This window comes from Bos grunniens, chromosome X (genome assembly GCF_055505025.1).
Source record: "Bos grunniens cultivar Pamir isolate PY7600 chromosome X, Bosgru_T2T1.0, whole genome shotgun sequence".
Classification (NCBI taxonomy): domain Eukaryota; kingdom Metazoa; phylum Chordata; class Mammalia; order Artiodactyla; family Bovidae; genus Bos; species Bos grunniens.
In genome coordinates this window covers 23,424,282-23,451,629 of record NC_141194.1, presented here as the reverse complement: position 1 = coordinate 23,451,629, position 27,348 = coordinate 23,424,282, and the positions used below count along the sequence as shown (strand labels likewise).

At 45.0% G+C, this 27,348-nt stretch overlaps 2 protein-coding genes and 1 pseudogene across 2 annotated transcripts; all 3 read right to left on the bottom strand.

The window, feature by feature from the left end:
* Positions 1-599: 599 nt before the first annotated feature.
* Positions 600-2,835, bottom strand: LOC147339989 (melanoma-associated antigen B5-like). Its single transcript, XM_086386873.1, has one exon. It carries the CDS (start codon positions 1,780-1,782, stop codon positions 727-729), a length of 1,056 nt encoding a protein of 351 aa, XP_086242999.1. The 5' UTR covers positions 1,783-2,835; the 3' UTR covers positions 600-726.
* A 2,237-nt stretch (positions 2,836-5,072) lies between these two features.
* Positions 5,073-7,892, bottom strand: LOC147339988 (melanoma-associated antigen B18-like). Its single transcript, XM_086386872.1, has one exon. The coding sequence runs from the start codon at positions 6,719-6,721 to the stop codon at positions 5,690-5,692; it is 1,032 nt and encodes a 343-aa protein (XP_086242998.1). The 5' UTR covers positions 6,722-7,892; the 3' UTR covers positions 5,073-5,689.
* A 17,816-nt stretch (positions 7,893-25,708) lies between these two features.
* Positions 25,709-26,728, bottom strand: LOC147339987 (melanoma-associated antigen B1-like; annotated as a pseudogene).
* Between the last annotated feature and the right edge of the window lie 620 nt (positions 26,729-27,348).

Genomic DNA, 27,348 nt, shown 5'->3' with positions numbered 1-27,348 from the left:
TCCAAAGAAATCCCAGTGCTGATCTCTTAGGGTGGGCCATAACCCAGTGTGACTATAAGAAGAAATGGAGACAAAAAAAGAGGCACCAGGGATATATGCCCTCAAAAGGAATGCCAAGTGAAGAGGGTGGCCACCTGGCAGCCAAGGGGAGAGGCCTCAGGGTAAATCAGCGCTCATCTTGGACTTGCAGCCTCTAGAACTCTGAGAAAATAAATTTCCGTTGTTTCAGCCACTGATTCTGTGGGGTTTTGTTGTGGAAAGCCTAACAAATCAGTACGTTAGCCCAGGTAGAGATTTCCTCCTGGATAGTCTTTGTACTTTCCTGTCATTCCTAAAGGCTATCTCAAGATCTTGCTTATGTGATTGCAGCTACTTGTTTCAAAAGTTGTTTGGGCATAGGCTAGGTCTTGATCTTAGCCTCACCAGAACTAGCATAGAGCCTTTCAAAGAGCAGATGCTCAAAAAATAAATGAAGACAGTAAGAGGTCTAACTTGTTAAGGTTTAATACCTCCTGCATTTTTCAAGAAGCATATCGAGGTATAAATTATTTAATTTTACAAAACAGAAGACAGAAAAGATGGAGAACAATCAAGATTGATCATGTTTTGAAATTTTTTGCATTTTATTTTTTCATTCCATTGTCCCAGCAATATTATTGTGGGATTGCTTCCCATTTCGGCAAAGGTCCCTATTTTGATGTCAAATTTTCTTATCTGGATGATTTTTTAAAAGTCTTGGTCTTCAGTAGGGGTAGGAGAAGCAGCTGGACCTGGCCATGGAACATGCCTGGAAGTGAGAGTGGTGCCAGGCCTGGCTGGAACTGTGGCTCGAGCTCTCTCTTCCTCATCTCGCAAAGCTTCTTCATATTGTGATGAGAAGGCACTGGGGACCGTATCATTGACTTTTGCCAAAAATTCCAAGACTTTCATTTTGCTGGTTTCCACATGGGCTCGTGGGCCCCACAGGAACTCATAACATGGAGGATCGCTGTTGGCAACTTGGCGGTACTCCAGGTACTTCATCGTCACAAAGTCTTTGGTGATGAGCTTCCTGGGCTCTCCATAGATGAAGTGTTTTCTCCCAGCATATACTCGCATCATATTCAAGAACTTCCAGATGTCTTCCTCAGCAGCACAGTTGCCCTTCACGAAGATCACACCCAGAACTGTCATCAAGAGACCAGTCTTAGGTAAGCCCCTACCATCCCACACTCTCCCATTGTTGGGCAGGTTCAGTTTGCTGACAAGGTCATAGGAGTGGATGGTTGAATCAACTTCCTTCAAGTCAACTGCAAAGACAGCCTCGATGTGTTCAGAGGCTGTCTTGAGAATCTCGGCAAATCGGTTATGGTATTTTGGGTGGATAATCATCAGCATGTCTTCCTTCATGATGGGCTGCTTCATTTTGTATTTATGCAGAAGGAACTCTTCCAACAAACTTGTCATGCTGTTCAGAGTATCACTGTAGGTGTTCTCAGTAGAAGATGAGACATCGGAGGAACGTGAATCTTCCTCATCTTGACTGGTATCTTCTTCCTCAGATGTTGTGTCAGAAGTAGTTGAAAAAGTGCTGGTAGTAGATGGGGCTTCCGAAGACCCCTGGGAAGTGCTATTTGACCCAGTAGCTGAGGAGCTCTGTGAATTATCTTCTAAAAGAGAAGAGGTAGAGGGAAGCTTTTCCATTACTGCAGCGGGCTGAACACCCCTGTGACTCTGGAGCTCATATCGGGCCTGGTGGCATTTCTCACGGATGCAGAGCTTATGATTCTGACGCCGAGGCATGATGCCTGAGCTGGGGGACAATGATTAGAAGTGTGAGTAGGAGGGCAGGTGATAAGGGCCCACAGGAAGACGAAGGTTGAGTGTGCAGCTGCAGCAGGGAAATACCACCTTGGTTATCAGGAAGGCTACATTTGTGGTGTTCTTGAGGGCACTGTTCTGAAAAACCCCAGGGTTCCTATTCTCCTAATCAGCCTGTCCTTTGGGAAACATATTGAAGGAAATTAGAGTGATCTTTAGGCTTCATCCTGCTACCCCTGCCTCAGGCACACTAGGGTGACAGAAGGGGCTGGTAGTCTCCTACACAGAGGCATCTGTTATTTCACATTCAAGACCACCACCCAACTAGTGGCCAGTCATAAGACCCATTCCCTCTGCTGTCCTGTTGTTGTCATCACAGTTTTCCCTGTGATTTCTGAGAAGTGAAGAGGTCCTCAGCTTATCATCCCAGTTAGTAGATATCACCCAGTACTGAGTGCTCAGTGGGAAGTTTTCTGTCCTGGCCTCTGGAGTCCTCAACATGAATTAAGAGTGCTTCCTTTGGTTCCCCATAGATCCTGGTGTCCCCACCCCTTTCTTGGAATAGTATTTGCACCTTCATACTAAGGGGTTCACCTCCTACACACCTGATGTAAATAAGTGTTGATGGAACTTCAGCTTGATAGCTCTGCCCTGGTATTTCAAGGGCTACAAGGAACAGGGCTGCTTTCATTATCACTTCTTTTCATTGGTAGATGATCCCTCAGTCCTTGCTTTGACCTCTGTTTTGGCCTGAAATTCTACCCTACCTTCCAATTAGGTCCACCCCTTCTACTACTATACTTTCTTATAGTAGGGCAAGCATCTCTGTGAGACCCCTAGGAGAAAGTAAGATTCTCCTCATTTGTCCATACCTGTCCTTGGTCTTCTGAGGTGCAGAGGATGAGATGAATCATATGGTTATGGGCTGGGTGGTTCCCTAAGTCTTCAGGGTACTCAGTTGGTTTTTGGAAAACCTGGAAATAATCCCACTGCTGGCCCTAGGCTATACCCCTTGGACCATGTCCCAACCCCTCTTGTGACATCATAGAAGGAAATGTGCATGTCATGTCAACAATGAGCAGGTATCCTAGGGATGCCAGGAAGGGCAGGGTTCTGTGTGGTTTCCTCAGAGTTCTGAGGTCAGGGGGTTGTGTAAGTCCAAAGCTGGACTCCTGGCAGCATTTGGGGCTCCTTTCTCTGTTTACAAAAGGGAGCTCTACTCAGACTAAGGTCCTCAATCCCTGTGGTGTCAGAGAGGGAAAGTCTGGGAATGCCACACTAGACTACTCCTACCTGTGCCTTCAGGGATGACATCAGGATTCAGGCTTCTTGGGGCCCTCTGTGTTCAGTGTAGGGGTATGCCCTCACTCAGGTGCCTCACCTTGACTCCTGGGGGACTCTGGATTTCCTCTTTCTTTCAACCTAAGGTGACCCATGTAGACCAAAGACCATGTCCTTGCAAGCCCTGAAAAGAAGTGAGGGAATGTGCAGCCGGCAGCCCTGTCTTGGCCTTCTGAGAGCCGACACAGGCCAGTCTCTCTTTGACTTCAGTTCCTCATTGTCTTTACCTTGACTCCTGTCTCTTCTGTGAAAGCCTTCTTGAAAAGCCACGTCTTTGAAAAGTCTTAGTCTGCCTGCAACAAATCTCACAGAGAATGGGCTGAGTCCCAGGAGTGGTAGGGAAGCTGCAGTCCGGAAGGGAGCCCCAGCATAGGTGGTGTGCCATTAGAGAAAACACGCTGATCTCTTCCTTCTCTTTACTGACCAGACACAGCCTCTTGTAGAACCTTCACTCTTAACAGATTTACTCTCTGAAAGGAAGGGGCTGAATTAAATGATTTTCTGCATCCCTGATCTACTGCCGTTTACTGACATTTTCTTTGTAGATAAATTGTCACTGAATGCTGTCTCCTTCCTTATTCGTACTTCACTTTTATTTTCATTTTTTGTTATTTATTTCTGGGGCTTTTTATTCCAAAACCATGTTTGGGGTATGAAATTCTGCTATTTCACATGTGAAATACCTTTTGGACTCATGTTCAGAAAGAGGAAATGACCCAAGGTTAGCCTAATCCTGGAGGAGTGGCACAGTATGGGCTCTGGGAGGAATTCAGTGCCGGGGTTCAGTCCAGCTCCTATCATTTATGAGCTTTGAATTTGAGCTTCTTTATTCCAGCTTCTTTATCTGCACATTGTGTTTGAAAGAGTCTATAGTGTAGGACCACAGACATGTGTGATGTATGTAAATCACCTGGCACAGTATGAGACAAGCTTTGGTACTTTGAATGAATGGCATTACGAAGATGATTTTGACCCCAAATGATAACAAACTTCCATCACATAATTTTATTTCCAGGCTATACTAGAGAATATGCAAGTCCAAACAATAATCAAATCGACATCAGCACTAATGCTCCCAAGCAAGTAAAACTAAGCAGTATTTCCCTATTTGAGCACCTGTTTTATTATGTTTGGGGTTATCTTCTCCACATGGATGCAAGGACAAGTTCATTTGTCTCAAGGACCAGCAACTTCCCTCTCAGGTGCTTTTTTTGTCCAAACCACCCCTAATTTAATCCCACTGACAGTAAAAATTGAGCCCTCCCTTAAAGTTTGCCAAATTACACTAAACATAACCTAATTAAACTGCCCGTTTACCAGAACAAATTCTGGTGCTCCCATCCCAGAAAAAGAGAGACAGTCCAGTGACGTCTTGGCATCTCGCTTCAATGGGTATCACCCTTATTTCTCAGAAACTCTCTAGACAGCTTTTGATGAAAATGTGTTATTTTGAGTGTTCACTTTCCCTGGCTCAAGTGCACAGGGCCCCTTCCATTCCCTATGGTTTTCGGATATCCCCAAACAATGGTGAATACATGGTTTAGATATACTCCAGATTTACAGCCTCACCTCTAAGAACCTTCATATGAGTGTCTGGCATCACACCCACAGCTTCATCTAGCCCATCATGCATCTGGACTGAACATGACCTCCCACCGAAGAACTAGATTTTTCCCAAGACCCAGTGCCACCTTAATCAGGTAACTTCGACTTGCTTGCTCTCATCTGGAACCTCCTCTTCCACACCTCCCCCATTTGAATTTATGATTTGTTTATTCCTTAGAGTTTGCTCACCACCTTCCTTATATGGTACCTGTTGCTAGATGCAAAATTCCAAGGGCAGTGGCTTGGGCTTCATTTTCTTACCAACCCAGTACTATAAGACAGCCTTCTAAACAGAAGATGGCCAATTAATTTGGGAGAAAAGGAAATAATGAGCAAAGACTCTATTTTATTATGATTTAAATGTCATACAGTTTGAATAAGCTAAACAAATCTAAGTCCATGTTATTAACTTTTACAAGGAAAGAGGACAGATAAGAAGACAAACAAAAAATAAACCAGCGTTTACTCTGAAAGCTTTGTGATCCCAAATACTTATTTCTAGGATTCTTACACATTTCCAAGTAAAATTCTATTCCAATATTATGTTATCTTGTTCTGGACCATAAGGAAAATATTGAAGTCTTTTCAACTTGTTTACAAATAATGAACTCCTAGTCTTAATTCTAACAGCAGTAAACATGACATCCATGACATTAACAAACCTAGATTCTGAAGCAAAATAAACCTTATGAAGAGTAGTGACATTTAAAAATACAAAAAACCTCTACCAACCTACCTAAATCATCTGTTTTTTACTAGATATTATTCATATGGATAAACGGAAAACGTGTATATTTTGTTAAACCTGCACCTAAACTCCCATACAACTTAAAACTGTGAAGAACATATGGGTTTTATTCCCCCCACCCCTACTACCCCATGCTATTTAAGACGTAGACTGTTCTCTTCCAAAACAAAGGGAACAAAGTGCCCTGACCCCTCCCTAGATGTGGGAGGAGCTGTAGGACTTGGCCCGGGTAGGGGCACTGGCTTCAGCCATTATTGGAATCCTGGCCACACCTCTCAGCGCTGCTCTCTCCACCTGATCTCTCAGAGCCTCATCATAGAGGTCTGGGAAGGAACTCGGGACCTTATCCTGGATCTTGGCCAGAACTTCCAACACCTTCATCTTAGTGGTCTCAGCATAAGCTCTCGGGCCCCACAGGAACTCGTAGCCTGGAGGGTCACTATTGGGCACCTGGCGGTAGTTGAGGTACCCCTTCTGCACCAGATCTATGGTGATGAGCTTTCTGGGCTCCCCAAAGATGGAGTGCTTCTTCCCAGCATAGATCCCCAACACATTGAGGAAATCCCAGATTTCCTCCTCGGTGGCACGGTTACCCTTCATGAAGATGATGCCCAGGAGCGCCATGAGGAGACCAGACTTGGGCAGCTCCTCCTCATCACTTGAACCTTCCTCAACCCCGAGACTGAACTTGTTGACGAGGGTGTAGATGTTCTTGTTGCAGTCGACTTCCTTCAGCTCCAGGCCAAACACCAGCTCCACTCGCTCAGAGGCTCTGCTCAGGATCTCAGGGAAGTGCTGCTTGTACTTCCTGCCTATGACCTCCAGCATGCCGTTCTGTGTGATGGGTTCCTTCTTGGTGTACCTCTCCAGCAGGAAATCCATCACCAAGCTGGCCTTCCTCATCAGAGGATCTTTGCGAATGCTCCGAGCGAGCAGGGCTGCCCGGGCGGCATATGCACTTTCCTCCTCAGGGCCCTGGGCACCTTCCTCAGATCCTGCACAGGAAGCCTCTGCAATAGGAGAGCTAGGGGCCATGGCTCCCTGAAGCTCCTGGTGATCGGCAGCAGCAGGGGAGCTCGGAGGAGAACCCTGAGGGGCAGAAGAGGGGCAGGATGTGCACTCCTCTTCTGGGGCTGCAGCAGCACTGGCCTGGACCTCCTGAGTGTCCCCCTGGACCTGGTGGCATTTCCCACGGGCATGTTGCTTGTTTTTGTGCTTCCGAGGCATGATGACACAGGTCAGGGACCGCAGGCAGGACTGCAGTTACGAAGGTAGGCTTTGAGTGGCCTTGAGGAAGGACAAAGAAATGTTGTGAGCACCTTCGCCAGGGAGGGTCGTCCCCAGTTTAAACCAAGTCCGCTTTGTAGGCGGCCTTGAGTCCACTGCTCTAGGATCCACGAGTCTTTTCACCTAGTCAGCCTGTCCCCTAACCCGTGAGGAGGAAGTGAGAGTGAGCCCTGGGGCGCAGCCAGACAGCCCTGCCTGGGCGTTAGAGGGAGGCCTGTGGGGGCTGGCAGGGGAGGCATGTCCTTTCAGTTCACATTCAGAGTTAGGATGAAAAATGGGGAATGACCCCCTAGCACCCACCCTGATCCTTCTTCTGCTCTGAAGCTGATGCTGCCACCTTCCCTGTGACTCTGGAAATGGAGAGGACGGAGTGCTCAGCCTCCCACCTAAGGGTCCCGGGACCCGCCCTTCCGTACGCAAACTCTAACCTCCCCACTCAGACCGCAGCCTCCCTTCCCCATGTTTGGCCGGGAGGAAGCACTGACTACAGGGGAGGGTCCTGATTCATCTGTGTGTCTGGGAGGATGGTCCTCACCCTGGCTCCTCCTGAGCCCTGACATCCTCTCTGTACTGACCAGCTACCAACCCCTCGGACCGAGGTGCCCTCCTCCCTCAGTGTCCCGCATCCGAGATCATAGTGAGTGTGACCCGAAGCTGTTACAGCCGCCCGGATCCTACCCGGATGCTCGGAGGCCAAGTCGCGGGGGGTGGGGGTTTCGCGTGGCCACTGTTCTGGCGTGTGGAGACCCTCAGTCCCTCCCAAGGGTCCCTCCTTTAGCTACAGGGCTCAGGGCTTAACCTGTACTGAGCAGAACCTGAGTCAACCAGCCCGGGACCGAAGCCTTCCTCTCGTAGACCACCTGGTTAAATGGACGGACTTGGGGCTTAAGATGCAGGCCCGAATCTTCCAGGGGAGAGCAGGGGCAGGGTGTCTGGGGGTTGTCCAGCCCCCTCTTTTCAGAGGGAAAGGCTTGGTCGTGCTGGACGTGTGTCCCCGCACTTGTAACTCACGTCACCTGATGAGACCTGGAAGTCGTCCGTCTGGGCACCCTACACAGCAGTTCTCTAAGATGGCAGCAGCTCTCAAAGATGGCTTCGCAGCCGCAGCGTGTGTGCGTGGTCGTCACTTCCTGTCATGTGGTTCTGTGTTCCAGGCAGACAACAGAGGCGGGGCCAGGGTGGGCGGGGTTCCGGGGGAGCTTCCTGGAGGATTGGCACGTGCACTTTTCCTTGAATCGTCCCGGATCCTGAGACTTTCCCTGTACTGAGCGGACTCTAAGGGCCTCCTTACTAGGCTCTAGCTTCTGTCAGCACCCCAGCAGGAATTGTTTCTGGCCTGGCCGAACAGGCTTCCTGGAGCTCCTGAGAATGACAGTGAGGGCACTTTCAGGCCCTGTCTTCTGGGCTTAGTGATGCTCCGTCCACTCTCCGTGTCTTCCCTTGACCCCTGTAGGTGGTGGGCTACATCCCATCTGCTGACCTGAGGCCAAGGCCTCCCATCGAAGACATCAAGTCCCGAGACTCCTGGTGAGAAGTGCACGTACATCTCCTCTGGACCCTTCTGCCTGAGGCTTCCAGGAAATGGCTGCTGCAGGTAAGATGAGCTGAGAGGAAAGGATGGGAGACTGCCTTCTGTGGTGTGGAACCCCTCACATCTCACTCAGGATCTTCATATTGACTGCTGGCAGGGCCTGGAAATCCTTCCCTTTCTGGTATGAATCCACCTCTGTCCCCAACCTTGCCCCACACCATCCCAGCAGAGTAAGTGAAGGGGCTCCTTAGCCTGACGGTTCTCACTATGGGCTCTTAGTCGACTGCAGGGGCATTGCTTGAAAGTTCTGAGGTGAATTTCTGTTCTTTGGTACAATTTTTGGGATACTAAGTTTTCTCTTTTAGTCCCTACATGATAGTCTATTAAGGTGATCACTTAAAAGGGCCAGTTGTCATCCACTAACAAAGTTTGTGCTGGTTATTTCATGACCTCTGGGCCATGCTGCCGCATCCAGCTCAAACTTGTTCCCCATGATCTTGGCATGGGAGCTCTGAGATGCTACCTCAGATTCCTTCAGTGAGGCTGTAGCGATTCATGGCCCCAGGGCACAGTGGAAGAATCAAGGGCTGAACTTTAAAGCCTTTTCCAGCTGATCCTGTTGTCTTTTTCCCTTGTAGGCTGCACACCCCTTGTCAGTCTCCGAGTACTCCCTCACCTTGACACTCATAGGGTCAAGTTCATTAGAGACTTATTTTGCCTCAGGCACTATTTAGTTTTGTGTTTTGCCTGCTGTTAATAGTTGTCTTTATTCCTTGTAAGTTTTCCATGGTTTATTCTGGGTACAGGAAACAGCAGCCCATGTTTGACTGTGATCTCAGCTGGTCTGACTGGAGTAGATCTGTAAAGAGTTAAGGAACATTGACAGTCTTACAATATCTGCTCTTCATGAATACACATAACATACTATTCTGTTTGAGACTTCTTTCTCCTAAGGCTGTCAGGAAATTCTTCTTGTTGCCTATATGTGGAATGTATACATTATTCTAAGGTTTCTTTGTAGGGATGTTTTTTTGGTATGGTTGCTTTTATTTGTGGTGGATTTTCTATTACATGATAAGTAATTGTTGATTCTTCCAGGCCAGACTCCTGATTTTGCTGTGGTGATCAGAGATAGCTGAAGTTATTTATATGTTTGAATATTTTCTGTGCGTGTTTCCTAAGATTTTTAATTTGAGGATAAATTCTTATGTTATCTTTTGCTCTTCATTGTTCCTGTCTCTTATTCATTTGACATTGTTGTATATAACTCTGTACTGGCTACATATTCTTGTCCAGAATTTTTCTACATTTTAAATCAGTAGAGCATTTATCAAATATTTTAATTGGAGGAGAATTGCTTTATAGTGTGTTAGTTTCTGTTGTAGAACAGTATGAAGCAGCTCTAAGTATACATATATCCCCCTCCATGAGCATCCCTCAGGCCACCCCCATCTCAGTCATCCAGGTTGTCATGGAACAGCAGTCTGAGCTCCCTCTGTTGTAGAGCACCTTCCCACTAGCTCTTTCTTATATACATGGTAGTGCATATATGTCATAGCCACTCTCAGTTTGTCCCTCTCTCTCCATCGCTTGCTGTGTCCACTTCTTTTCTCTACATGTGTCTCTATTCCTATGCTGCAAATAAATTCATCAGTACCATTTTCTAGATTCCATATAAATGTGTTACTGTGCAATACTTTTTGTTCTCTTTCTGACTTACTTCACTCCGTGAAACAGACGCTAGGTGCATCCACCTCACTGCCACTGACTTAAATTTGATACTTTTATGGTTGAGTAATATTCCATTGTATATATCTACCGCAACTTCCATATCTATTGATCTGTCAGTGGAAGTTGAGGTGGTTGCTTCCATGTCCTAGCTATTGTAAATAGTACTGCAATAAACAGTGTGGTCTGTGAATCTTTTCACACATGGCTTTCTCAGTGTGTATGACCAGTAGTGGGATTGCTGAGCCATTGGGTAGTTTTATTTCTAGTTTTTAAAGGACTCTCCATACTGTTCTCCATAGTGGCTATATCAATTTACATTCCTCCTCAAAGTGCAAGAGGGTTCTCTTTTCTCCATGACACTTCATTATTTATTGTTTCTAGATTTTTTTATGATAGCCTTAATGGAAAATGTGAGGTAATGCATCATTGTAGCTTTGGTTTGCATTTCTTTCATAATGAGTAGTGAATATTTTGTCTTTTGAGCCTCTGTATTTTTTTAAAGAACAGATTTAGGATTACAGAAAATTTAGCAGATAGTGTACAGAGTTCCTATAAAGCCAGTCTCTTCCTCCACTTAGCATCTTCTGTTATTAACATCTTGGATTGTTTCAACTGATACAAGTTCATTTGTTAAAATTGAGCAACTGATATCAATATGGTGTTATTACCTATTGTCCATTGCTTACAGTATATTTTACTTTTGTTGTTTTGCAGTTCTGTGTTGTTGCTTTTGTTCAGTTGCTCAGTCATCTCTGACTGACTCCATGATCCGTAGGACTACAGGCTCCCTATTCTTCACAATCTCTTGGAGTTGGCTCAGACTCATGTCCATCCAATCAGTGATGCCATCCAACCATCTCATCCTCTGCTGCCTCCTTTTCTTTTTCCCTTCAATCTTTCCCAACATCAGAGTCTTTACCAATTAGTCGGCTCTTCCCATCAGGTGTCCAAAAGTTTCGAGCTTCAACTTCAGCATGAGATATTCCCATGAATAGTCAGCGTTCATTCCCTTCAGAAATGACTGGTTTGATCTCCTTTCTGTCCAGGGGACTCTCAAGAGTCTTCTCCAGCACCACAATTCAACAGCATCGATTTTTCAGCGCTCAGCCTTGTTTATGGTCCAGTGCTCACATCCACACACAACCCCTGGGAAATCATAGCTTTGACTAGACACAACTCTTTTGGCAATGTGATGTCTCTGCTTTTTATTATGTGTTCTAGGTTTGTCATAGCTTTTCTTGCAAGGAAAAAGTATCTTTTAATTTTATGGCATCTTTTAATTTGGGGCTTCCCTCGTAGCTTAGTTGGTAAAGAATCTGCCAGCAGTGCAGGAGATCTGGGAATAATTCCTGGGTCAAGTAGATCCCCTGGAGAAGGAAATGGCAACCGACTTCAGTATTCATGCCTAGAGAATCTCATGGACAGAGGAACCTGGGAGGTTACAGCCCATGGGGTCACAAGAGTCAGACAGGACTTAGTCACTAAACCACCACCACCACCGTCATGGCTGCATCCACCATCCACAGTGATTTTGGAGAAGAAAATTAAATCTTCCATTGTTTCTACTTTTTCCTCATCTGTTTGCCATGAAGTGTTGGGACCAGATGCCATGATCTTAGTTTCTTGAATGTTGAGTTTTAAGCCAGCTTTTTCATTCTCTTCTTTCACTCTCATCAAGAGTCTCTTTAGTTCCACTTCACTTTGTGCCATAAGGGTGGTATTATACGCATATCTGAAGATATTGATATTTCTCCCTGCAATTTGATTCCAGCTTGTGTTCATCCATCTGGGAATTTTAATGATCTACTGTGCATATAACTTAGATAATCAGGGTGAGAATATGCAGCTTCAAAGTACTCATGTCCAAATTTTGAACCTGTCTGTTGTTCCTTGTCCACTTCTAACTGTTGCTTCTTGACCTGTATACCAATTTCTCAGAAGGGGGTAAGGTGGTCTGGTATTCCAATCTCTTTAATAATTTTGCAGTTTCCTGAGATGCACACAGACAAAGGCTTTTGCATAGTCAAACAAGTAGAAGTTTTCCTGGAATTCGCTTGCTTTGTCTATGACCCAATGGAGATTACCAATTTGATATCTGAGTCCTCTGCCTTTTCTGAATCCAGCTTGTACATATTGAAGTTCTCTTTTCAGATACTGTTGAAGCATAGCTTGAAGGATTTTGAGCATTCCCTTGCTTGCATGTGAAATGAGCGAAATTATATAAATAGTTGGAACATTTGTTGGCATTGCACTGCTTTGGAATTAGAATGAAAGCTTACCTTTTCCAGTCCTGTGTCCTCTGCTGAGTGGTCCAAATTTGCTGGCATATTGAGTGCAGTACTTTAACAACATCATCATTTAGGGTTTGAAATAGCTCAGCTGGAATTCCATCACCTCCACTAGCTTTGTTCTTAGGAATGCTTCCTAAGGCCCTCTTGACTTCACACTCCTGGATATCTGGCTCTAAGTGAGTGATCACAACATCACTGTTATCTGGGTCATAAAGACCTTTGTTGAACAGTTCTTCTGTATACCCTTGCCACCTCTTCTTAAAATCTTTAGCTTCTATTCTGTCCCTATAGTTTCTGTCCTTTATTGTGCCCATCTTTGCATGAAATATTCCCTTGGTATCTCTAATTTTCTTGAAGAGAACTTTAGTCTTTTCCATTCTATTTTTTCCCTCTATTTCTTGGCATTGTTCACTTGAAAATGCTCTCTTATTACTCCTTGCTGTTCTTTGGAAATCTGCATTCAGATTGGTATATCTTTCCTTGGCCTTTTGGTTCCCTTCGTTCTCAGGTATTTGTAAGGCCTCCTCAGACAACCATTTAGCCTTTTTCATTTCTTTTTCTTGTGGATGGTTTTGGTTACCACCTCCTATACCTTGTTCTGAACCTCCATCTTTAGTGTTTCAGGCAGTCTTTCTACTAGATCATATCCCTTGAAACTATTCCTCACCTCCACTGTATAATCATAAGGAACTTGATTTAGGTCATATCTGAATGGCCTAGTGATTTTCTCTACTTTCTTCAACTTAAGTCTGTATTTTGTAGTAAGGAGCTTATGATCTTAGCCAGAGTGAGCTCCATTTCATGTTTATGCAAAGTATGTAGAGCTTCTCCATCTTCAGCTGCAAGTTATTCCTTTACTTCCTACTTTTCCTTTCCAGTCCCCTATTATGAAAAGGACATTTTTGGGGGATGTTGGTTCTAGGCTGTGATGTACATCTTCATAGCACCACTGGACTCTAGCTTCTTTGGCATCAGTGGTTGGCACATAGACTTGGATTACTGTGATGCTGAATGCTTTGCCTTGGAAATGAACCAAGATCATTCTGTCCTTGTGGACACTGCACCCAGTACCTGCAGTTCGCACTCTTTTTTTGACTATGAGACTGGTCCATTTCTTCTAATGGATTTTTGCCCACAGATACAATGGTAATCTCAATTAAATTCACCCATTCTTGTCCATTTAGATGTCTGATTTCTAAAATGGTGACAGTCACTCTTGCCATCTCCTGCTTGACGAATTTTCATTGATTCATGGACCTAACATTCAAGGTTCCTATATAGTACTGTTCTTTACAGCATCAGACTTTATGTTAACCAGCAGACACAGGCACAACTAAGCGTCGTTTTGACTTTGGTCACGTCTCTTCATTCTTTCTGGAGCTATTTCTGGGCTCTTCTCCAATAGCATATTAGACACCTACTGACCTGGGGGGGCTCAGGTATCTCCCCCTGGTGTGATCTCCTGGTATCATATCTTTTTGCCTTTTCATGATGTTCATGGGGTTCTCGAGGCATGGATACTGAAGTGGTTTCCTATTCTCCTCTCCAGTGGACCGCATTTTGTTAGAATTCTCCACCATGACCCGTCCACTTTGGGTGGCCCTGCAAAGCCTGTCCCGTAGCTTTTGAGTTACATAAAGGTGTGATCCACGTGATCATTTAGGTTAGCTTTGTGTGATTGTGGTTTTTGTTCTAAAGGATAGGGCATTGTAGTTCTTCTGTCTGCCCTCTGAAGAATGAGTTTAAGAGGCTTGTGGAAGCTTGCTGATGGGAGGGACTGGCTATGAGGAAACCTGGCTCTTGCTCTATTGGACGGGGTAATGCTCAGTAAATAAATAAATAAAAATTAGAAAAGCCTAAAGAAATATGTAATTATATCAATATGAGTAAAATCCTTAATGACATTTGTAGCCATTAGTTTGTTACTGAATACCTCATTAAGAAGGATTTTGAACACAGAAAGAAATATGTGAGATGTAGGTAATATGGAGGAGGATGAAATTCCCCTCTGCCCTTCTAGGTTTTTGTGGGTGTTGAAGAATTAAATTGATGTGATACAGATTAATAGGATAAAATAAGTGTAATAACACATAGACATGAGAGAGACCCAGGAAAACTGAATAACTCATCAAAATGGCCAAAGCCCAGAGCCAGAGACAAAAGAAAATTTTAATGGTAGTTCTTTGGGATGTGAAAGAATAGGAAGGCAGTTATCAGGAAGATGGAAAAGGGAATGTTGGCAACCGAATGTTTTCTGTGCCAGGCAGAGACCCCGGGCCACAGAGTGGACTCTCATCTCTAGGCCCTACCAAGATTTCGCCACCACACCTTGCCCATAATCTTTGCAGGTATCTCTGGTCATAGTTCTCTTCAGGGAACAGGACCTTTGTCCAAGTTCTTTCAGGCAGTTAGGCCAAAGGTCAGGTTCCTTTCTGAATCTTTTGGCCTTGATTGTTTTCAGTTAGAATAATCTGTGTATCAAAAGAGACATTTTGAGATGGCATGTTTTACTCCCCCATACTAACTAGGAAAGTAAAAACAATTACAGTAAAGAAGAAAAATTTAAAAAGTTATTAATCCTAGTTTCCTTTGTATGACATTTACATTTTGAAAGATACATGTTAACATATAAAATCACTCTCTGAAATAACAGCCTGTGAAGGAAAAATCTGATTTACTTTGCATTGTTCTTTGGAAAATCAAGGAATGCTTAAATAAAAGTACATTTACAGTCACTGTTTAGAGTCAATGGCAGCAAAGACAAAAGAATGTATTTGTTTTACTCTATTATTTTTTTAAATATTTTTTGCAGTATGTTGCTTTACAATGTTGTGTTAGCTTCTATTCCATACTAAAAGTAATCAGACAAACATATACATATATCCTCTCACTTTGGATTTGCCTCGCATTGAGGACATCCCAGTGAATTAAGGAGAATTCCCTGTGCTATACAGTATATTCCCAACAGTTGTCTATTTTGTACATAGTATCAATAGTGTGTATGTGTCAATCCCAATATTCTAATTCCTCCCACCCTAACCCTTTCCCCCTTGGTACCATACATTAGTTCTCTATATCACTGTCTTCATTTCTGCTTTGCAAACAGGGTCACCTATGCCATTCTTATCAATCCCACATATGTACGTTAATTTTCAATCTTTGTTTTTCTCTTTCTGACTTCCTTCTCTGTATGACACTCTCTAGGTCCATCCACCTCTCTAACAATGACACAATTTTGTTCATTTTTATGACTGAGTAATACTCCACTGGGTTACCCTGGTGGGTCAATGGTAAATAATCCGCCTGCCAGTGCAGGAACCCTGATTTCAAACTCTGGGTCAGGAAGGTACCCTGAAGAAGGAAATGGCAACATACCCCAGTATTTTTACCTGGGAAATCCCGTGGACAGAGCATTCTGGCGAGCTACAGTCCTTGGGGTTGCAAAAGAATCAGACACAACTTAGTGACAAAATAACAAGAACAATATTCCATCACATATACCTTCCACAACTTCTCTGTACTTACATCTGCCTATGGACATCTACCTTGCTTCCATGTGCTGGTTGTTGTAAACAGTTCTGCAGTGAACATTAGAGTGCTTGTCTCTTTTTGAATTATGGGTCTGTGGTCTCTATGGCAGAGTTAATGCTGACCTGTAAGAAGGCTTACGCCAAGGAGGACCTCTAGGACTGCTTCTGCCAGTACCCCCATCCCTGTGGTGAGCCCCAGCTGACCCATGCCTCCACAGGAGACTGTCAAACACTTGGAAGTAGGTCTGATTCAGTCTCCTGTGGAGTAAATGCTCCTTTTCTCTGGGTCTTGGTGCATGCAAGACTTTGTGCCCTCCAAGAATGGTGTGTCTGTTTCCCCTACTTCTGTGGGACTCCTGTAATCAAATCCCATTGCCCTTCAAGGTCAGATGACCAGGGAATTCCAAGTCCCTTTGTCAGAACCACAGGCTGGGTTCCTTGATGTCAGGTACAGAGCTTTCACAATGGTGGGAGAACTTCTTTGGTATTTTTGTTCTCCAGTTACTTACTCAGTGGGTATGGGATTTGAATTCATTGTGATTGTATCCCTCCTATTATCTTGTTGTGACTTTCACTTTTTCTTTGAACGTGGGGTATTATTTTTGGTGTGTTCCAGCGTCCTCCTGTTGATAGTTGTTCAACAACTAGTTGCGGTTATAGTGCAGGAGGATATGAACAGACATCCTCCTACACCACTGTCTTGAAACAGAAGCCTCTGAAATACAGTTTAGAGTAGTCAGATGACAGGAGAACTGAAGGACACTAGGTCTGTTTCATGCTGGGAGGAGTGAAACAATGTGGCCTCTCGACAGATGCAGACCAAATGTCTATTTCCAGCTCTGTCACAAGTCTTGTGAACTTGAGAATATTACCAAATTCATAATCTGCAAAGTGAGTCTTCTAAACCCTATTTTGTACAACTATTGTAATATATGTGATATTTATAAAGCTTTTGCAATAATGGATTTCAAAGAATGACATTTATTACTCTGATAATTATGACCACAGACCAAAGCATCAACTGTTAATGAATTGTTTGTTTTTTTTTTTTTTTACTTGCATGAGATATCAGAAATATGTGGCACTTTTGGAATGAACAAAGTTCTGCTTAGACATTAAAACTAAATAAAATTTCCCCATTTGTAAATATGTCATTTGAATGTAGAGGAATCTCTCCTGCCTGGATGCTACTCAGAACTTCTAGAATTTGTGTCAAGGATGAAGATCTTCCCTCCCAGCTGCCTTTTCATCCATACCACCACCCCCTATTTTCATTAATTTCATCAGCACCAAAAGTGTAGCCTTCATTTGTAGTTCCCAAAATTATGCATAAGATAGGTACTAGGGCATTTCTTTAACATAGTGGCCTCTGACCCCAGTGTGGAGAGTGCTCTTACAGTGGGTATTAGATATCTCAGTTCAAGGAAATACCATCCTTCTTTCTGGCAAACACCCTGGAGGCAGTGGGGTTAAATCCCCAGTTTGTGCCCTGTGTTTCCCTATACTGGGGCAGCAGCACAGAACCCATTTTATTCCTATCCCAGGTGGAGAGTCTCTCTGTTTTACCCACAGTCTCAAAGGAAAAATCAAGGGTAATCTTCCATTCCGTTCTTCAGCTTCTCAACTTACCACCCCCCCCCATTTCAGGGTCACCCCCCGCCCTCAATTCACTCAGCCTCATTTAGCCCACCAACCCACCTAACTTCAAATTACATCCTCAAGGGAACTGCAGTGTTCCAAAGTGCCCACATTTGTCGCCTCAAAGCATTTACTTTTGACTTGCTCCAATCTGCAACCTCCTCTTGTTCTCATCCCTGATTTCAACTTGTCACATGTTTAGGTCTCAAAGGGTATCTCCCCATCTGCTTGATATGGCAACAACTTATAGACACTTAACTTCTATGGACAGTGGCTCAGGCTTCTTTTTATTACCATCCCCAGTCCTGCCATGGAGCATTCCAAGGAGTAGATACTCAATTAGTGGTTGGAAATACGAGTGACAATGATAAAGTTGTCTACTTTATTACTATTTAATTTCTACCACAATCTTGAATATTCTAAGGAAATACATTTACTAAAAAGGAGTATGAAAATAATTTAACAAAACCAAAAACTTACCAAAATTTACTTTTTCTTTTCTTTTTTACTTGACCTAAGTTATTTTACCTCAGAGTCTCTTCAAATTTGCATGAAAATCCCTCTTCCATTGCTGTGTTTTCTTGTTCTAGATCACACAGCAATCAAAAGTTTCTTAATTTGCATTATAAAATATAAAAAACTTTAACTGGAACCTGATAAACAGTAATAAATATGTGATCCATTTTTTCACCAGTGGAAAGCTGATTTCCTGTTTTTGTCCTCCCAAAGAGAAAGAATTTTTTTGAGAAACAGAGCAGTTTTAAAGAGCAGTTTTATGAAGCAGAGAAAAATTACACTCCTGAAAAGGAGGAGACCAGGCTGTCTGGAAACCAGAAGTGGTCCTGCCATGTGGTAGGGTCATGTGTGTCCTGTGTCATTTGACTGACAAGTTGATGGACAGTTTAAGGTTATATAACTTTTCTCCTAGTGTGCAGAAACAGTGTCAGACTTTATTTTTCTGGGCTCCAAAATCACTACAGATGGTGACTGCAGCCATAAAATTAAAAGATGCTTACTCCTTGGAAGGAAAGTTAAGACCAACCTAGATAGCATATTCAAAAGCAGAGACATTACTTTGCCAACAAAGGTTCGTCTAGTCAAGGCTATAGTTTTTCCTGTGGTCATGTATGGATGTGAGAGTTGGACTGTGAAGAAAGCTGAGTGCCGAAGAATTGATGCCTTTGAACTGTGGTGTTGGAGAAGACTCTTGAGAGTCCCTTGGACTGCAAGGAGATCCAACCAGTCCATTCTGAAGGAGATCAGCCCTGGGATTTCTTTGGAAGGAATGATGCTAAAGCTGAAACTCCAGTACTTTGGCCACCTCATGCGAAGAGTTGACTCATTGGAAAAGACTCTGATGCTGGGAGGGATTGGGGGCAGGAGGAGAAGGGGACGACAGAGGATGAGATGGCTGGATGGCATCGCTAACTCGATGGACGTGAGTCTGAGTGAACTCTGGGAGTTGGTGATGGACAGGGAGGCCTGGCATGCTTTGATTCATGGGGTCGCAAAGAGTCGGACACGACTGAGCGACTGATCTGATCTGATCTGATCTGGACTGCAAGGAGATCCAACCAGTCAATCCTAAAGGAGATCAGTCCTATATATTCATCAGAAGGACTGATGTTGAAGCTGAAACTCTAATACTTTGGCCACCTGATGCAAAGATCTGACTGATTTGAAAAGACCCTGATGCTGGGAACGATTGAAGGTGTGAGGAGAAAGGGAAAACAGAGGATAAGATGGTTGGATGGCATCACTGACTCAATGGACATGAGTTTAAGTAAACTCCGGGAGTTGGTGATGGACAGAGAGGCCTGGTGTGCTGCGATTCATGGGGTCACAAAGAGTCGGACACGAGTGAGCGACTGAACTCAGCTGACCCAAGCAAAATCCATGGAGTGGGAGTGAAGAAAGAAACCACAGTGCTATTTTTTATAAATATGGCATCATGAACCCTGGGTTACAGTAGTCACTGTTTAGATCTTGGTGCACCTATGCCACCCCGTGCTGGCACATTGTCTTGCTTGGTCCTGACATGGCTGGAAACCTAGTGGTGGTCATTGGTCAGAAAAGGGAGCCTCTCTGGGTGTGCTCTGACCACCGGTGTTCAGGTGGGGAAGAGAAAGACAAAGCATCCCTGGCTGCTAACCTGGCTCAAGTATTATACTCCCAATTAGATTCTGAGCAGGGAACAGCCATTGTTCCCATGGGAAATGGTTGGGAGTTTGTCATGTGATACCTGTCTCCCAGCTGAGTGCAGAATCTGTATATAGTTGTCCTTTCTGCCTGAGAGAGTGTCTGAGCATGGATGATATAAATGTCCTTCTGGGTTAACTCAAAACTCATAGATGTCTAAATTTGTCTACATATTTTTTGGGGTCATCTGAGAATTTTCCTTAATCTTGTTTTATTCAACTGAGATCCTGCATGGAGAAGGGAACTTGGATTCTTATGGAAGTCTGGTGGGCCCTATGACTTCCTGAGGTGGGTAGAGTTTAAGGAGTTCTGGAGCACCAGGTTAGAGATCCAAACATTGTTGATAGGGCCGTGAGCAGTGGTGTTCAATGCTGCGTATAGTGAAGAAGAGGTCTGTGGTCCAAGAGGCTCTTTCTTTTGCCCAGAAAGAGTTCCTGTGAACAGGGCTCAGGGGCTGGCTGATGGTTAGTATCATCAGGAGAAGGGGAAGGGCTTTTGTAGGCAAATTAAGCATTGACAAGCCAGCAGAGTCTACCTGGCAAGTCTTTCAAAGTTCAGAGTTTTTCCTAAAGGCAAGGAAGACTTGGACATAAGGGACCTCGCTGGAATCCTAAGGGCAAGTCTTCAGCGATGGACAGTTACCCATCTGGAAAGGAAATGACGAATGCTCATAAGGGCCTTCAGGTGTCACTGAATTCCCTTATGGCCTTTTCATGGCTGTGGCATCCCTCACCTGTGGTCTTGCTGGGCAGAATGTGGTTCAGTTCTCACCCCAGGGGCCGTTGTGGCTTCCGTGAGTATTTTTTTTAAAGAAATTATTTATGTATTTCATTTTCGTTGGGCTGGCTCTTTCTGCTGTGTGTGTGTTCTCTAGTTTCGAGGAGCAGGGGCTACCCTTCATTGGGGTGCACTGGCTTCTCATTTGTGGTGGCTTCTCTTACTGGGGAGCACAGGCTCTAGGACGCATGGGCTTCACTAGTTGGAGCAAGAAATGGTAAAGTAGAAGAAGTGTTAGGAGATTGCTCTTGCTGTTCAGTCTCTAAGTCATGTCTGATTCATTGTGGCCCCATGGATTGTAGCCCTCCAGGATCCCTGTCCATGGGACTCTCTGGGCAGGAAAACTGGAGTGGGTTGCCATTCCCTTTTCCAGGGGAACTTCCCAATCCAGGGATTGAACCCCAGTCTCCTGCCATTTCAGGTAGATTCTCTACCGTCTGAGTCACCAGGGCAGCCATATTTCAGAAGGCAGCCAGAAAATTTTTAGATCAATTTTTTTTCTTTCTTTGTCCATTCTGTCCGTATCCTGTACACACACTCAGCTTGAATTTTATAAACACAAAGTGGAAGCATTCATGGCATACAGTGTCTGGATTGTACACCGAAAGGCAAAGATATTGAGTGTCTAGGTGCAGAGAAATGCAGAAGAACGTGACTTTCATTCTAGCCCTATGAACCAGTTTAACAGGCCATAGTATAAAATTTCTGATGTAGTGGCATGGAGACCTCCTCTAGCTGAAACCTATCACATCAGGTTTTGACTAAAATGCACATGGCCAGAACTCCAACCCTCCCCCACCCCCAAATCCAGTTTGAGTCTTGAACCATGGTCTTTTAATTAGAATCACTTACCTGGTGCCTGGACATACTGTGGCTCAGGTTGTTTGTGTCTCAGTGCAGACAGAATTCAGCAAGAGGCAAAGTGTTAGGCAAGAAATAGATTTGGTTGTATAGGATGCTCGTAAAAGATGCAAGAAAGCAGGTGATGGAACTCTGCCTGGAAGATTAAGTGGAATACATTTTATAGTCAATGGAAAGTGGAGGACTAGGAAAGACTGCCCTCTTTGAATAGAGGTCAGGCTTACATCACTCCCTCCCAATTCATTTGGAGCAGGAGAGTGTCTGACCTTATGAGGTCAAACTTGGATTACTGTACAACTGCTTCAAATCAATAGAAGGCTGGTGTCATTCTTCTTTTTCCTAAAGGCCTGGGTGACATCTCATGTACGAATTATGGCTTTATATTTAAACAAACCTGCCTTCTTCCACAACATTCTGATACCTTTCGTGAACAGTGTTAACATACAACAGTCTACCAATGGTTCCTAGGTTTCTCTAAGTTGGTGATGGACAGGGAGGCCTGGCATGGTGCAATTCATGGAGTCGCAAAGAGTCGGACACGACTGAGCGACTGAACTGAACTGAACTGAACTGATTCCCCTCCTAGACTTCTAGATCTACCTGTCTGTCTGTCTGTGCTCAAGCCCTCATTTATTTTTGACTCTTTGCAACCCCATGAACTGTAGCACTCCATGCTCTCTGTCCGTATGATTCTCCAGGCAGGAATACTGGAATGGGTAGCCACTTCCTCCTCCAGGAGATGTTCCCGAACATGCATCAAACCTTCATCTCCTGCATTACAGGTGGATTCTTTTCCACAGACGCACCAGAAAAAGCTACCTATATCCTATGCTATTCTATCCCTGTCACATGGAGGCAGGCTCCCCCAGCCAAGAGCTGTCATTTCTCTTGGTGAGAGGCTTCTGAATGAAGATCTCCACCTTGGACTATTGTCTGGAATTTAGTGAGCAATTTTCTTACCAACAAGTAGAAGGGGCAGTCATGCATGTGCAGAAACATCAAAAGTAAACTTTCCTAGCAAGAACTTGAGAGGAGGGGCATGCCACTTGGTTTGGGGCCTGCCTTCAATTCCCATTATCATGGAGGATTGGAAGGACAAAGGCCCAGGGAAATCAGTCTGCACAGAGTAGCTGACCCACTTATGAAAGAACTGTCCTCCCTGCCACATCAAGGGTTACCTGAATCTCCTCTGGAGACATGACCAGGTGTCCTCTGGGAACTGCTGGGAGGTCTTGTAGCTCCTGTCTCTTTACCTGAGGACATGTGCTCAGAGTAAGGCTCACAACTCTCTGAGACCCAATAGAAGAAAGCAGAGGTTGCCTAACTTACCACATTTACCTGTGGTCTCTCAAGACAGAAAGCTGTGACTGGAAATTGAGGCCTTCTGATGGCTGGCTGCAGGTTTCCTCAGTCAGGCTCCTAGGAAGACCTGTATTTCCTCCCTATTCATTATTACTGTCCTCGCTCCAGGTCCTCACACTGACTTCCCATCTCCTAACAAGACCTGTCCGCTCATGCTACAGCCCTAAATTCCCTCAGACCTCCTCGGAGGATGTGAGGGCTGCCAACCTGTGGTCACTCATGGCTGACCCTTGGGGAGGGATTCTATAAAAGTGGTATAGTGTGAGTGGTTCCTTTAGTCCTCATGATCCTCTACTTGACTCTTGGCATGTCCTGGATTTCCTCTTGAGGTTGACCCTTGAACCCCAGCACCTCACCTCCTGAGATGATATAAAAAGAAATGTGTGGGGTGCATCATGCCCGTGTTCCCAAATGTGCCAGTGCGAGGTGTAGAGGGGCAGGGTTATGTTCTAGGTGCAGTCCCTTTATTCTGATTTGGGGTCACCAGTTTTCCACTCTGTACTGAAGTGAGGCTTCTCCCAGTAGACCAAGGCTCTCACCTCCCTGAGACCACTCCAGCAGAAAGAGAAGCACTTCGGCCAGAAAGCTTTCTCCTGGGTCTCATAGGGCTAACATCAGGGGTGGGCCTCTACAGTCTCCCCTGTTCTGGGCTGAGTGATCCTCTTGCCCCCCGTTCAGGGACCTCATCCTCACTCTTGACCAGACCCAGACTGCAGCCTCCACTCACCTGAGGCTGTGATCCTCAGAACAAAGCCATTACTTTCTTGGAAGCTCTGGATTGGAAGACACGATGAACCAGATGTGTACAAAGCTACTGGGGCCTTCTGAGGAGGAGAACATTCTAGGGCTCCACTCTCTTCTGGAGTCAGTGGTCCCCCTGTCTTAGATCAGGTTTCTTAGCTTGACTTCCAGTAGCATATGGGAATCCACCCTCTCTACTGGCTGAATGAGCTGACCTGTGGCCAAGGCTTCCGCCTTCTTGAGACAACAGAAGGGGAGGTGAGAGAGCTACTCCCTAGCTACCCTTGCCTGTTCCTCCGTGCCATCCCCCTTGCTATGAGGGGGGAGGTCCACTCATCAGCATTCACTGTCCTCATTGTAAATCCTATGAAGGCCTGTTAGGACCTCCTACTTGGGCAGAATTGGAGCTGCTGCCACAAGACCAAGGTGCTCAACTCCCTGAGAACCCCTCCACCCTTGCCCTGCGGGAAAGGAAGGCACACCTCAGACAGACTGCTCTCCCCATGGCCACACAAGGCAAGAAGCAGGATATAGTTTGTGGGACCCCTAGTGTTCTAAAACCTTCCCCTTGATAACTATCAGAGGCTGGGACTCTTCCATCCATTGACCTGAGGACACAGCGCTTAAGCTAAGGCTTTTATGTCCCTGAGAATCAGGAAGGATAAATGAGGGCATATTGATCTTTTCAGGGTATCTGACATTGCATGTGTTTGTGACCACATTGTCCCTGAGTAGTTTTGTCTTCTTTCATACCATTCATTTATCAGCATTTTTTAAACTTTATTCCAAAACAGTTCTTAGGGACAGGGCCTTATGAATCCAAGAGACACATTTTTTTGGAGTGTTTAGAGGAAAAATGAATGAAAAGACATGATGTCTGGCTTAGGCTGGGAGAAGTGGCACATTGGGCTCTGCACGAATCCAGATTGGGGGATTAGTCCTAGGAAGGTCACTTTATCAGTTTGTGAACTAGAGAAATTTACAAGTTATCCATCCATCCATAAATGGAATCTGCTAAATCCGATCCTGCATGAATGCTGGAATGCATGAACTACATATAAACCACTTGGTGCTGCTGCTGCTGCTAAGTCACTTCAGTCGTGTCCGACTCTGTGTGACCCCATAGAGGGCAGTCCACCAGGCTCCCCCGTCCCTGGGATTCTCCAGGCAAGAACACTGGAGTGGGTTGCCATTGCCTTCTCCGATATAAAGCAGTGGCATACTGATTAAGAAGTATTGGTTTGTAATAAGTGGAAGTTATGATTACTATGAACCCCTCAAATACCATCTTCCCATCTGAGTTTACTTTTAATCCAGGAGAGAGCAGAGAATATGCAGTGAATTGGGACAAAAGAAACAAATATTCTTAAATGAGCTAAATAAGTCAAAGTATTTTTTATTTTTACTAAAAGTTTAAAAGAAAGAAGGTAAACCACAACTTAAAGACTTTTTACTCTATTCTTCTCTCCATTTTCTTTTTGTTTCTCAATAGTTTCTGTGGTCTTCTTTCACATTAGCATGAAAATCACTCTTGCAGTGCTATGTTACCTACTTTCAGATCATAAAGACAACATAGATGGCTCCTGAATTTCTTTTATATCTACCAAAACTGTACCTTTAAAACTTTTAAAACAGCAATGAATATAACAGCAGTATCATTACCAAATTAATACTCTGAAGAAAAACAACTTCTTACAAGTAAAAATATTTGAAAAAAAAAATGAAACAAATAATATGTATAAGTTACTGGTGTGAAAGAAAGAGAAATGTGATAGAAAGAAATGTGATCTAACTCCCATTACCATGTACTCTTTAGAAGCTTGACTAGTCTTCAAGAAAAATTCTCTGCTAATGTCATGTTATCTTGTTTGCATTGTGAACAATATATTCAGTACTTTCAGTGTGTTTTACAAATACACAAACTTTTAAAACATTAAAAAAGATGGAAACTATGATTTGTATGATTCATACATTTGAATTCTGAAGCACAATAAACCTTATCAAAAGTAAGAACATTTGAAAATACTAAACACCTCCTTCACCTCTTTACCTTTCTAATTTAAATCATCGTTCATTAGGTATTTTTCATATGGATACATGAAAATAGATGTATATTTTGTTAAAACAAAATAGACCTAAACTTGCTTACCATTTAAAACTGTAAGAAGATATGGGTTTTGTTCACTCCACCCTAGTACTCTGCACTATTTAGGAGCTTGACTGCTCTCTTCCAACACAAAGGGAACAAAGTGCCCTGCCCCCCTCACTAGATGTGGGAGGAGCTGCAGGACTTGGCCCTGGAAGGGGCACTGGCCTCAACCATGGCCACACCTCTCCGCCCTGCTCTCTCCGCCTGATCTCTCAGAGCCTCATCATAGAGGTCTGGGAAGGAACTAGGGACCCTACCATGGAACTTGGCTAGAACCTCCAGTACCTTCATCTTACTGGTCTCAGCACAAGCTCTTGGGCCCCACAGGAACTTGTAGTGTGGAGGATCACTATTGGGTACCTTTGCGGTAGTTCAGGTACACCTTCTGCACCAGATCTTTGGTGATGAACCTTCTGGGCTCCCCAAAGATGCAGTGCCTCCTCCTAGCATAGATCCCCAACATACTGAGGAATTCCCAGATATCCTCCTTGGTGGCGCGGTTAACCATTCATGATGATGACCCCCAGGAGCAGCATGAAGAGACGTAACTTGGGCAGCAACCCCTCATCACGCCGACAGTCGTTTACCCCGAGGTTGAGCTTCCTGATGAGGGTGTAGATGTTCCCTCTACGGTGGACTTCCTACATCTCCAGGCCAAAGACCAGCTGCATGTGCTCAAGGGCTGTACTGAGGATCTCAGGGAAGTGCTGCCTGTACTTCCTGTTGACGATTTTCATCAGGGCGTTCTGCATGATGGGCTCCTTCCTGGTGTACTTCTCCAGCAGCAACTCCACCAGTATCCTGGCCTTCCTGGCCAGAGGATCTTTGTGAGTGTTCTGAGTGGCAGGGGTTTCCTGGGAGGCACCTGCACTTTACACCTCGGGGCCCTGGGCACCTTCATCAGATTCTGCACATGAAGGCCCTGCATCAGGAGAGCTAGGGGCCATGGCTTCCTGAAGCTCCTGGTGATCGCCAGCAGTAGGGGAGCTCCGGGGAGAACCCTGAGGGGCAGAAGGGGGAGGAGGGGCACTGTTCCTTTGGAGCTGCAGCAGCACTGGCCTGGGCCTCCTTAGTGTCCCCCCAGACCTGTTGGCATTTCCCGCGGGTATGGGACTTTTTCTTGTGCCTCTGAGGCATGGTGACAGCAGGTCAGCGACTGCAAGTGGGAGTGCGGGCAGGAAAGCAGGCAAGGAGGGCACCTGGAGGACAGACAAGGACATGCTGTGAGAACCTTCAACGAGGAGAGTCCTCCCTGGCTTGAATGGTAGCCGCCTCTGAGGGGTCCTCGAGGCCAGTGCTCTAGGACCCACAGGGCTCCTGTTCTCCTGGGCAGCCTGTCCCCTGAGATCGCTGAGCAGCAAGGGAGAGTGAGCCCTGGGGCATAGCAGACAGTCCTGCCTGGGCATTAGAAGTGAAGGGGGAGCAGCAGTGGGGGCTGGCAGGGGAGGCAGGTCCTCTCAGCTGACATTCTGAGTCAGGATGAAAATTGGTGCAAGACACACCCATATCCAACCCCGTTCTCCCGCACCAAGTCTGTTCCCTCTCCTGTCTGAAATTGACGGTGCCACCTTCCCTGTCACCCCTGACGAGGAGAGGATCTGTACTCAGGCCCCCACTGAAGGGTCCCAGGACCTTCGCTTCTGCTGTCTCGTGGCTGCCCCTTCACAACCAGGCTCCAAGCTCCCCTCTCAGACTGCCACCCCTCTTCCTGATGTTTCGCCGGGAGGAAGCACTGACCAGAAGGGAGGGTCCTGAGT